We start from the raw sequence: 13273 nt of genomic DNA, 5'->3' as shown, positions 1-13273 counted from the left end.
CGTCAGTGGAGCGGTTGTTGTGGTAAACAAACTGTAATGGGTCCAAAGAGGGGGGCAGCACAGAGCAGACGTAATCTCTGATTAACCTCTCAAAGCATTTGCTAATGATGGGGGTCAGAGCAACAGGACACCAGTCATTTAAGCAAGTGATTATAGCTTGCTTCGGAACAGGCACAATGGTTGATGTTTTAAAGCATGTGCGGACTACAGACAGGGAGAGGGACAGGTTGAAAACGTCAGTAAAAACACCAGCCAGTTGGTTCGCGCACGTTCTGATGACGCGGCCCGGAATACCGTCTGGACCCGCGGCTTTACGGATGTTCACCCGTCGGAAGGAACGGGTTACATCCGCAACAGAGACTGAGTGCATTAAAAAGTGCATTTAAAAGACTCATTAATGTACTCTATTGCTACTTTTAATGACATTTTAAAGATGAAATATATATGATTTATTAATGCACAATTATTTTGTTAAATATAATGACATTTTTAAACATGAATGATTTATTTGTCCATTTAAATTTTTTTAGTTTTTATTTTCAAATTAATCGATTGATATGGACTGACAAATGGTAAAAGAAAAGAAAAAGTCAAACAATAAAAAAGAAGCAACTGGAAAATGGATGAAGAAAAGAAATTGCCTAATGCTTTTTAAAACACCATTTAAAATGTGCATTTACAAAATTACTTATGTGCTACTTTATTGCTAAATATAAGTACATTTTAAAACATGAATTAAATAAACACATTTAAATGTGTTTATTTATTTGTCCATTTATAAATTGGTTTATTCACATTTTTATTTTCAAATTTATAGATTGATAATTTATTCCTTCATTCTTTTGTAAATGGCACTCCTGGGCTTCCATAACACCATACGCCAATGCAGTAAAGACAAAGATTATAGAGTTTTGAAAAAACAGGTATTCAAAAACGTTTTATTTATAATTTAATCTAGCTTGCCTGCTTTGAATCTGTATGTGAAATGGCAGAGAAAATTAAAACATTTAATGAATGGACATAAAAGTAGTTAATGCAACTTGTGCATCTTATTCCAAGTCTTCTGAAGCCATACAAAACTATACACAAACTATAAGCCATACAAAACTATACACAAAAGTCATTTTTCAGTGGAAATCTTGAGAGAAGCTCGATCACAGTGGATTGTATGTTCACATTTGCTTTTGTTAGCATCAAAAACGTCTCAAGTTTTTATGTGAGCCACTGTGAGCAGGCATCTCTCATATGGTTTTGAAATGACAGGAGGGTGAGCTATACCTTGAAACTTTAAATATAGATATTCAATTGTAAAATATTCAAATCTTCGTCTCTGCCATTAGTGAGTTTATTCTGAGTTGAATTGCTTGGATATGGATCTCATACATGCTGTTGAAGAGGGATTTTACCCAGACATCTTCACTGTGATCTGATCTGAACACTTTTATATTGTATAATTTTGTCTGATTAGATTAATTCTTGTGTTCTATTAATGACATGCACTTTTAGGCTTGTGACGTTCCAAAGAAAGAAAGTATTTGGTTACTAACTATTTATCTAAATATGTTTATCCCAAGCAGCTTATTTTACTATAGTTGTTGGTTCAGACTCTGAAGCTGAAGCTGGGCTAAGTGTCTCACTTAAGGACACAATTGTGATAGAACAGATTTTGATCTTACATGGGAGAGAACCACTGATCTATATATATATAGATCAGTGGACAGAACCCACAGCCTTTGTGTAAGCAGGCCAGTAGCCATATACATAGCCTGCATATCAGGCAGCTTTGAATCAAAGAAGGGTTAGGGTTAGGGTTTATTGTTGAGCTTTAAATCAATAAAAAAATGTAATCGAGTTATTACATGATGTGCTGAATAATTGATTGAAAATAATCGCAATTAATCGCATATCAATATTTCTTGAGAAAGGACCCCAAATACAAATAATTGTATAAGTAATGATAATATATTGTGTGTATATATATATATATATATATATATATATATATATATATATATATATATATATATATATATAAAATAAAAAATACAAAATAAAATCCCTTTATTGTCACTACACAATATCCACGAGTGTACAGGTGTGAAAATATTGAGTGGATGCTCACCAACTATGTAGTGTGGACAAATATCAGACACAAAATACACAATAGACAACATTTACAGTATGAACAATATTTTACATAGATAATAAACACAGATATACACTTAGACATAGTACTAATGTACAGATCATATAAATAAATTACATTATTGTGGCAGATGAGTAAATCATTGATTAGACCATTGAAAAAGTGGCTTTAGAAGGCAATACATTTTATATTTCCATATCATTTAACATAAGCCTAACATTGGCCTATGATCCGCAGCAATCCATTTTGCAATTGAACTTGTCAATCTTTCTGAGGTAGACTTATTATAAGGGCTTTCCTAATTATGCGTCAATGAACACACGTGTCAGTCGAAAGCTTTTGGAGCTCTGCCTAGCTGAGTTTGAATGCAAGAACGCATTCTTGTGCGTTCTGCTGTCAGTAAGTGCGGTTTGCTGTCTGTACAGCTGCCCGTATCCTGTTCAGCCTGAATTGTGCTTACTGCCCCCTGCTGACCGTGTCCTGTAAAAAAGGTGAACATTCTTTAATATGGTCTGAGGGCATGATTAATTGTTATTTTTTACATAATTAATCGCACATAGTTAACGTGTTAAATCGACAGCCATTGTTTATTGTCATTCTTAGTATAATGCATCCAAAAATATGTATCCAAAAGAAAATAAACAAAATGTACCCTTTTTGAACCTCTCATAGCTCTTGCATGCTGAAGCCTGACCAATGATGTAATATCAGCTCTGTGGATTTTCAAAACAGTCCATGTGCAATGTTCAGCCTCAGAGATAGTTCTGATTTAGATTATGCGATTACAGTCGTGGTTGCCATGGGCGACACTGATACAGCATGTGCTAAAGTGGATGGGCACACTACTTTTCTCAAGAGCACAAGAGTGATAGTTGTCACTATACAACTACATGTCCACTGTTGTAGACACTCATTTAAAAAAGTCATACAAGTTTTTGTTTCATGCCTTGACATTTTCTTATGGACACATGTCTTAGCTATTAATAAAGCAATTTCCATCAACTGCCAACTCAACTGACTATGTCAAGATGCCACTGTGCAGTTTAGAAGTACAGTATGGTAGTATTTATGTATTAATTTTCCCCTCAGGTCTCCCACAACTAAGCACATTCTGTGAAAGCAAAACTGGAAACCGTTACCTTCTGTATCACAATGTGCATGCATTTCTGGGTCATGCCATCAGGCAGGGTTGTCTGGTGTGAATCAAAGCCTCGTAAATAACATACATGAGTGCTGTACGAATAAACACAATAAAATACTTTGTTGTAAATATATTGCCTATGCTGCCTGGCATCTCCGTTGATGTTTGCATAGCTCAGACTTTTGTAAATCAAGTAAAATATAATAACAATAACAAAGATATTCCCTCAAATGCCACACTAAACATTAGCAGAGGGCCTCCTTTGAGCCAGGTCATGGAGCTCTGCCATAAGTCAGCCGTTTTCAAATATATGAGGTGGAAAGTGACAAGCACCACACACGTTTGCTCACACGGGTGCCTGCTGCGCGACTGAAAGTGAAGTGGAGAGATTAACCAATATGTAACTTGATAGGTTTCCTAGATACTTCTCTTGCAATCTCCTCTGATCACTAACCATGACCACATGTGCAGAACCTGACCAAACATAAAATAGTGGTGGAAATCTGTACACGGGCTTCTTGTAAGTATCTCCATATGGCCAGTTTGTGTGTACTCAGTAGCAAAGTCTGTGAATAAGAGCCCAAATCATGGCAAATCCTAGGTGGATCATGCAGAAATAATAGCACAGGCTTATCAAGTAGGCTTAGCTCTGAATGTAGCCTTTGAATCTCACCGTTGCAAATGATTTACTCATCTTCGCTCTAAAAATCGCAACACTCCCTAAAGATTGTCAGCTACTAATATACCAAGCAATTTGCTGCAATCATTTTAGCATTTGTTCCCTTTTTTGTGGCCTCTAGTTTTAGTTGGCACATATTAACCTTCAATGTGATGACCATATTGATTGTGGCTCTTGCTGTTTGTTGTTAAAGACCACTTCCATTTTGCCTGCTATGCTAACAGCGCACATATATCATTGTCTGGGGAGCTTTCTTGCATTCTCTCTCTCTCTCTCTACCCAGGCCCCCAGGTTGCTGCTGGAAAAGTGAGCTAATGAAGAAAATCACATCCATGTGCTATATGCCAAATGCAAACTGTATGCCAGAAGTAGCTTTTAAACACAATGCTTTCTTTTTAAGTGGAGGGTGATTTTCTATAAGGGCCAGGATAATAATATATGTATTTTAAACATTTCTGTGTTCTCTATATTGGTCTAAGCTGCTTACCTCAGAATCTGACAGGGGTTTGGGGCACAATTTTGTGTACTGCGTTGAATATTGTGACTCTGAAGTTTCTCCTTTATCTGTTATAAACTGATGGAAGTTAAGGCCATATGCTAGGAAAACAGTCTAGTGCTTTGTAAAAAATTTTCAGACTCTGTTTATTGTCGGTACATATACCCCTCTTTTATGTCCACCTCCTTTACTTTCCCTCTTTTTACTTGCCATTTTTGGTTTGGCTAAAGGAAAAACACTAACGTGGGTCAAGGCCTGTGACCCAACTTAAGTGTCCTATGGTGATTGTACAGTAAATATGGAGGAAACAGCACACAAATAAAAGTGAACATGTGCTTTGTTGTAGGGTCCCCCTGGTCCATATGGAAACCCAGGCCGCCCAGGGCTCCCCGGACCCAAGGTATGTATCATTGAATCCAGTGCTATGATGCTTTTGTGGTTGCTGTCACTTTAGACTGGTGTTTTGTTAGTAGTTCTGTATTTTTTTGTTTTGTTTTGTTTTGATAAACTGACCAGTATGCTTGGGCAGACTATGAGCAAACCGTGTTCATAAAATGCAAATCTTGGACTTATTAGTAAATTGCACAAATGTATTATACAATGCATTAGCTTTGATCTGTTCACTATCTCCTAATTATGAGCCATGTGTGCTTTAAGTGGCACTTTACTAGATGATTGTGTATTTTTACAACAGTGTTATTACTAGGTAGTCTATGTAGAATTTTGATACATAGAAAGACAAAAATGTTGAAAAACAACAACAAAAAACATGGCTAATAACATAGCTAAACGCAAAAGAACGGCATGTAACTCCTCCATCTGTATTTGATTGGTGTTAAAGAAAACTACTAAAGTAAAAGTAGACCACTGAGCAAAAGTAGCTGAATTATAATGAGCATTGGCAGGAAAGATTGAATGGTGTATGAGTTTGATGAGAACCTTGGACCAATTTGTTTCCATTCACATTTTTATCAGTTGTTCTTAGTATCACATATGGCTGCTTGTGGCACTCTTGCAATAAATCAAAAGAACAACTTTTTTTATATATGTATTTCTCATATGATGTCATGCCCATGTCTAAACCCTTCTCTCCTGTTGTTACTGCCAAATGGGACAAGGATGAGAAAAGGAGAAAGAGAGAGAGAGAGAGAGAGAGAGAGAGAGAGAGAGAGAGAGAGAGAGAGAGAGAAAGAGATGAACAACATTAACACAGCTTCAAGATGTGTTTGTTGTTGTTTAATGTGTGATTCATTGCTGCTAAAATGTTTTGTTGGTTAATATTTAGAGAGAAAAGCCATTGAAAAAGCAGAAAATTAGGTTAAGATTGGACAAATCACAATTCCTTTTTGATTCATTGAAGAAACGAATCAACAATTTTCATGCTGTCATGGGTTAAAGTAATAATTCACTAAACAGTTGCACCACTTTTGCACACTGTATCTCAGAACACAAACCTGTGTAATTCACTAACCACCTCCAATGCAGTTTAACCTGGCGGATAGTGCTGCACCAGGAATATTTAAATTAAGTCATTGTTGTTCTTTTCTGCCTAATTCAAAGAGATGTTTATTAACATTTTCTATTGATAATGGTAGCCATAATTCTTTAATTGCTTGTAACCAGCCATATATCCAGACATGTAATTTTGACAAGCACACTTTCTGCATTTTAAAGAGCAGATGAAGGTGGCTGAATTGCAGTGGTGAAATAATACTATTTGTTTTTTGTTTTTTAACATTCTATATTTTGTATTTTTGATGCAGTCCTAGCCAAGTAAGCCAGATCATTTTAGGTAATCCTAGCATTCAGAACCAGGCTGCAAGATGGGGAATTGTGCAGTTAAAAATGCAATCAGAACAGATTTTTGGGGGGGACTTTACGCCATTACCTGATTTGCAGAATTCCCAGATTTCAATATTCACATTTTGCACAGTTTGTTCTTAGTCAAATCCCCCTAGGCTTAAAACATTATCCTGCTTAGATTAATTATAGAAAAATATAATTAGTTGGTATGACGGATGTGTGTGAATCATAGCCTCAAATCACATCTTTATCTCATTGCCTGAAAAGGCAGAAGAATGTGAGAGTAAATGTGAGTGACCCCAGTGTTGTTGCAGAGGCTTACAATAAACTTGTTCCCACAACCAAACAGGGGTCACTCTCTTGTGTAAATGACACTCCTTCACTTTCAGAGTCTTCATTACTCTCCTCCATGTAAACTATATTGGTTATTCAGAGAAAGCCTGTTACAGTATTTTCTTGGGAATTAATTTTGTGTATTGAGAGCAGGGATCATACTGTAGTAATAATCTGTCTCAAAGTGTGAGGAGTGTCACTTTAAGTCAAATGAAAGGTATATTTCTGAATGGTCTTTAAAACAACACATTCTGTTTAACTTTTATGAAGGATTTGTATCATATAAACACACACTGCATGGATTTTACTTGGTCAATTTAATAGTTTGCATTTTTCCGTAAGTGGGAGTTTGGATCCCATGCATAAATATGCTTGTTGCTCTCTGTGTTACAGGGGGAAAAAGGAGACCCTGGAATCTCACCAGGCAGAGCGGCAAGTGGAATAAAGGTTTGTTATATATTTTCATAAGTAAAGCAAATAATGAATAATAAACTTTATAAATGTAACTATCAAGTTTATTATTATTATTCACTATTATGTTATTTAGCTAATTTCTATTTAGTGAAAAGTGGTTGCTAAATATGTAGCTGTATAATTTGTACTTTGTAATCATTTGTAATTTGTACAACTTTCTTACAGTATGACTTAAGGGATAGTTCACCCCAAAATAAAAACATTATGTTGCTCCAAACCTATATGACTTTCTTCTCTGGAACACAAATGTAGGCAGATTGCCCCAGTCACCATTCGTTTTCATTGCATCTTTTTATGACCAAGGTTAACTGCTTTTGTGTTCCTTAAAAGAAAGAATCATATAGGTCATATATGTGTCATGTTTGGATTAACATGAGGATAAGGAAATTATGACATACATTTTTGGTCAATCTATGCCTTTAAAAGGAAGCTCTGTCATCATCCAACAAACAAGCAGACATGCACTGCAAGCAGCATATCGTCGCTGTCTGTTGAAAAACATGAATCTCCAAAAAACAAATTTTTCAAGAGCATGGAAAAACTGTTAGGGTTGGGAACCGAGAACCAGTTCATCTTCAGAACCAGAAAAATACCAGAATCGTATGATCTTCGTGACTTTTGGTTCCGTTAACGGTTCTCCAGCATGCAATGTTTTTCGCCAATATGACCGGAACACCATCCAATAAAACTCTGACAGTGTTTCCAGCAGTGCGTCTCTGCAGCAGCACTGCTGTCTTCTGACTTCACAATGTAAAAACACAGTTCTACCAGTGTATTTAATTCCCAATCGAAAGAGTCTCGAGCCGGCTCTTTTTACAACAGGAAAAATGGTACAGTTCCATTCCTGAAATAATTATTCAAAGGAGCCGGTCTTTTAAATCAACAGCACAAAACACATGGTTCTTCCGGTATAGTCCGATCCCGAAAGAACCATTCTTATGAGCCGGTTCTTTTGGATCTACAGTGCGAAACATACAGCGTTTTCAGTATAAAAGTAATCTTATACTGATGTGCAGGTTATGAATGTTCAACTCAAACCATTGAAGTCTCACAAGCCATATGACAATTTATAATCAAAGCTACATGAGAGTTGTTGTACTAAGTGGAATTTTATAAAATAATAAATGAATTAATGAAATATGCCATCACATTTTGTGTTGGTTTAGAGTTCTTTATTTAAAATAGAGTAAGGATGTATTATTGGATTGTAATGATGTCTATAATAAGTCTGCAAACACACCTTTTACAAGAATTGTATTACATTTATTCCTGATTTGTTATATCTGCTCTGTACAAATATGAAATGATCTCATTATTTGGTAACAGACAGCAGAGGGTAGTAAATGCAATTAGAATTGTATTTCTCATTTCCAAATAATTCATTTAAAAAAGTACTAAAAGAATTACTGGAATCGTTACTGGAACCGTTAAGGAACTGGAGTTTTTCTTACAGTTCCCAACACAACTCATAAACAATCTTACAAGATACTTGTTAAACAATCAGTCTGATTAAACATCTTTTCATTTTGATGCTCAATTCAAACAGTAGGAAGAGGTCATTCGGTGCATTCTAAAAAGTTTATGGTAAAAAGTAAAAATTGCCAAAAGTGGAGATCGACGACATGTAAAAGTGTGTAGTGTGTCTGAATATGTTGACATTATCAAAATGACCATACCAGAAGTAATTTCCAGTTTCCTCTATTATAGGGTGACCCTGGGATATTGGGGCTACCCGGACTGCCTGGTCAAGCTGGTCGGAAAGTAAGTCCTTTTTTATTACTCTGTTTTTTGATTGACTCCAACAGGTTCATGTTACAGAACAAGTTCCAAGAGGAGTTACCACCCCAGATGTTTGGAATTGTTCAGCACACTTAATGTGTAACAGCAGAGCATTATGTTTTTCTTGGAAACAATATTCCTACAGTATATCTGCCCAATAATGAAGTAATCTATCAATAGTCCAGCAAATTCAGTTGTACCACAGCATATTCTTGATAAGTCTAACCCAGCAAATGTGAAACAGGTTTTTGTGTCGAGTTTCACAAAACCCTCCTAAACTGGTTGTGTGAAATCCCATTGGAAATGGTTCTTCTGGAAGAAGAGATCATGGAGGTTAGAGCATATTTCTTTTCCTCTTGCTTTTCTGGAGTGAAGTCCAATTTGTTTCAGACATGTTCTCGTAACCTGGTGTCCTCAATGCTGCTTTGATGGGAAAGCCTGCACATTATCTCATTGTGCTACCATTTCAAAGGATGTCTGGGGAAAATTACTTAGTGTGGTTTACCTCCATGTAGTATGTGTATTTTATTTTGAAATGCGCTTTACCTAACAGGCCCATTGATCACCATTAAGTGACAACAAAAGAGGTAAATGTGTACCAAATCAAATGAATCGACAGTGCTTTGGCCAGTGCAAAAGGCCTCCTTGAAATAAAACAGTCATATTTCCAGTGAAAATACGGGCTGGACTATTGAGAAGAACCAATTGGTTTTGCCAGGACATTTTTAACTGCCGGTCCCCATGCTAACACATTATGTCTTGCCCCAGCCAATTCCAGATTGCAAAGACCTCCATACTCATACATTCTCCAAATGGAAAATAAAAATCCTATTAAGCGTTCATGAGTCAGAGTGATATTTTCAATTGGTTTTCTTTTCAGTGTATTTGGCATAAACTTGCATACACATTATTAAGAGTCAATTTTATGTCCCGTTGACCAGTGCATGCAGTCACACAACACCCTTACATACTGTACACGCAATATTGCATCATCAATTTTACATACTGTATTTAAGAATCAATCAGATAATGCTGTGTTTGTTTGAAAGTTTGGATCAAAATGACTCCCTGAAGCACAGTAATGGAATTACCTGCCATTTTCTGTGCCTCCATGTGTTTCCAATCACACAGCCACAGTTGAAAACAAAAAAAATGTAAAAGCTGGTGGAAAAATTGTTGCAGACATTACTTTTGCTGAATTAGTGTTGGCAGTAAATCAGAATGTTATTCTATCTATGGGCTGTAGCCAGAGACAAAATAAAAATAAAAAAGAATGAAAGAAAAAGAGTAATGCTCAAACATACTGTGAAATAACGTATTGTATGTAAGGTAGTGACACATTTAGTCATATGGGTAGGTAACCATTGGTTGGGATTGAAGGAGGCGTTTAATTTCTGCATATTTAGCCATGCTGACTTTTAATGCATTTTCACTTAAACTGTAGGGAACAGCAGATGTGGACTCTGGCACGGGTAGACAGTGTACTGTAATAGGACTGTACTAGGCTACTTATGTCTGCTAGAAGATTATGTTGCTCCACCCCTTCTCTTTTCTCACTGAAGTTCACTAAAGCCCTGTTGGCAACAGACTTACATACACCATATGTGTCATATGGTTTATGTAAGCATTTCAAACACATATTGATTGAGGATCGCTTAAAGAGACATATAGGAGTTTTGCTAATAGTCTGAGCATCTGTAAGTACCTCACTCTCACCAGTGAGCCACTGAATCTCATGTATATATCTATATTTTTGACATAATGTGTACTGCAGCGAATTATTGTTAGTGCTGACTCCACATCATTCATTTAAAAGCACCGGATTCCATTCCTGTGACTCATATTCCCACACTCAGCTGCTCTATGCTCAGTTGCTGACAATGATATCAGCCATAGTCATAAGGACTGATCTTGAACCAGTTTTGTGTTTTCGTGAACAGATTTTAATATGTCAGACTTATGGAGATAGAATTGTTAACATACAAATGGAAAGAGATTCATAAATTGGAAAGTTGGTTCACAAATGAACTGAATGAGATTTACAAATATATGTTAGGAGTTTTACAAAATAAAGTGAATTCACAAATAAATACAATTAAATATATTTTTTTATCTCAGTTTAACTATAAAGCGAATGATCAAGATGCTCTATAAATGGGCAATTTTCAGCTGGCAACATTTAATAAGACACTACACATGTTTATAACTGAAAGAAAATTATACAAACCTTAAATCACAGTATTCCTCTAATGACGTCCATTTCTTTAAAAGTTTGCGGTCTTGAAGCTTATCTGTATATGCTTGATTCCATGCCCATGAGAGCTCCGTGACTCTAGTCCCACCCTGATAGTAAAACGAAGCGTGATTGGTTGAAGATCGAATGTGCCACGATTGGTCCTATTAATGTGGCCATTATCTGATTAGCTTGAGGAGACAAAAAACACATTTAAAAACTATTTGTAAATTTGTGTGCATGTCTTGACGCTAGATTTGTTTCAAAATCGGAAAATACGTGTAGGGATCAACAAATAAATGTGCGCGATTCACAAATGAATGCTGGACAGAGTTGTGTTAAAAATATATATTTGTAAATATTTTTTTTATTTGCATATCTCATTTGATTTATTTGTAAATTCACTTTATTTTTTAGAAACTCCTAACATATATTTATAAATCTAATTTTTTATATTTGTGAATTACTTTCCATTTGTATGTTAGTATGCATCAATTCCATCTCATTACAGACTGATCTCACTGTGAATTTGTCAAGAGAAGGTTGAAAGTTCTTCAGCTGAAATCGGCTTGTGCTATCTGAAATTCGAATCACTGCGCCTAGTGGCCGTAGCTAGAAGTGCTATTTAAAAAATGGGCAGATTTGAGCTGCCTTGTGAGTTTTTGAGTGAAATGTCCACATAGTGGCACCAAAAGGGAGCTGTAAATCAAGTTGTTTTTAGTTGTAAAGTTTGTAATACAGTTAACAGGAATATTTATCTTATTAACCAAATGCTCCCATATGGGTTCAAGAAATGTTCAAATCTAGTTATTCATACTTTTTGTGATATTTACCCTTATTATTCTGCAAGAAATACATTTGTGAATATAAAAAAAAATTAGAAGAGGATGCTGTGAATCATAGTTTACATCTCAGCTAAAAATTTCCTAATTTTTCTTTTTATTTTGCTATTAACCTTTCGAACAGAACATTCCATGCCACCTGTCTGAGCAATAAAAGCATGTTCATTTAACATCAAAAAACCCATTTAGACTTGTGGACCACATCTGTTACTTATCCTGAACATCAGATTTCCTTTCAATGTAATAATGTAATTATGTTCAGCTTCATTTTCTGCAAATCCTTGTCACAAATCGAGTGAGAGCAAAAAAATACAAAAGGGGTAGCTTCTTCTATGAATAAAAGGACTGGAAAGAACAGCGTTTACTCAGCCAGAGGTGAATGGCCATTTGGGAGGAAAATGGCCTTTTGGCTCTGGGCTGAAATGTAACCAGAACAAGCTGTGTTTTCTGGAATACGATGTGTTCATTCATAGTTACCTGGAATGAGAGGGATGATCACCCTAACATCTACAGAATCTCTGCAATAAAAGTGACACTCTAGTGCCAGTATACATTTTGTGACATACTGTGAATATATTCATCCTTATTTTCTGTAATTGAGATTTGCTTAAGAAAAATAAAAACAGTCAGGAGACAGATAATACAGACTGTACTTGTCTTAGTGATCCTCTTCAGCTGTTCTTGGCATGGTAGAACATTTTCTTTTTAAGTATTTTTAGCTTGGCTCAAATGTTTTCAATTGTCAGATTTTGTATTTATTTTTTCTCGAAGACTCACTTTTAAAGGGATAATTCATCACAACAATGAAAATCCTTTAATTATTTACTCACCCTTATGTTGTTACAAACCCTTATGGCTTTCTTTTCTCTGTGGAACCCAAAAGGACAATATTAACTTCAATAACCATTTACTTTCATTGTATGGAAAAAAGATGCAATGAAAGTAAATAGTGACTGGAGGTTAACATTCTGCCTAACATCTACTTTTGTGTTCCATGGAAGAAAGAAAGTCATATGGGTTTGAAACAACATAAGGTTGCGTGAATGATGACAGAATTAATATTTTAGGCTAAAAATACACTTTGAGATCTGCTAAGTGCTTCAAGCTATCTTGGCTTATGTAGTGGCACTCAATCTGAACATTCATATAATCAGAAATTATTGAGTAAATTAGTGAATCAATTTCCCAATGTTGGGGAAGATTCAGATGTCCTTAAAGCTGTCGAGATATTGTATTAAGTCTGCTTAATTTTTTATTTTGGTAAAAATATTTTTTTGGTATATCCATTTAGTTGTTTGATGTTTGGACAGCAATAAGACATATTTTACAACCCTGATCCTAAACATT

General features: G+C 35.5%; 1 protein-coding gene across 2 annotated transcripts in view; it reads left to right on the top strand.

Annotated features, from left to right (window-relative positions):
* Positions 1-13273, top strand: part of col27a1b (collagen, type XXVII, alpha 1b) — a 128111-nt gene that overhangs the window by 19483 nt on the left and 95355 nt on the right. For both annotated transcript variants that reach the window (XR_007968540.1, XM_052103630.1), the window contains exons 5-7: positions 4809-4862; positions 6992-7045; positions 8780-8833. Coding sequence is in view for 1 of the 2 variants with exons in the window: in XM_052103630.1 (XP_051959590.1) it covers positions 4809-4862; positions 6992-7045; positions 8780-8833 (162 nt within the window). In the remaining variant the exon portion in view is untranslated. The remainder of the gene's footprint in view (positions 1-4808; positions 4863-6991; positions 7046-8779; positions 8834-13273) is intronic.

The sequence above is a fragment of the Xyrauchen texanus genome, chromosome 3 (assembly GCF_025860055.1).
Source record: "Xyrauchen texanus isolate HMW12.3.18 chromosome 3, RBS_HiC_50CHRs, whole genome shotgun sequence".
Lineage (NCBI taxonomy): Eukaryota > Metazoa > Chordata > Actinopteri > Cypriniformes > Catostomidae > Xyrauchen > Xyrauchen texanus.
This window is presented reverse-complemented; position numbering and strand designations above follow the sequence as displayed.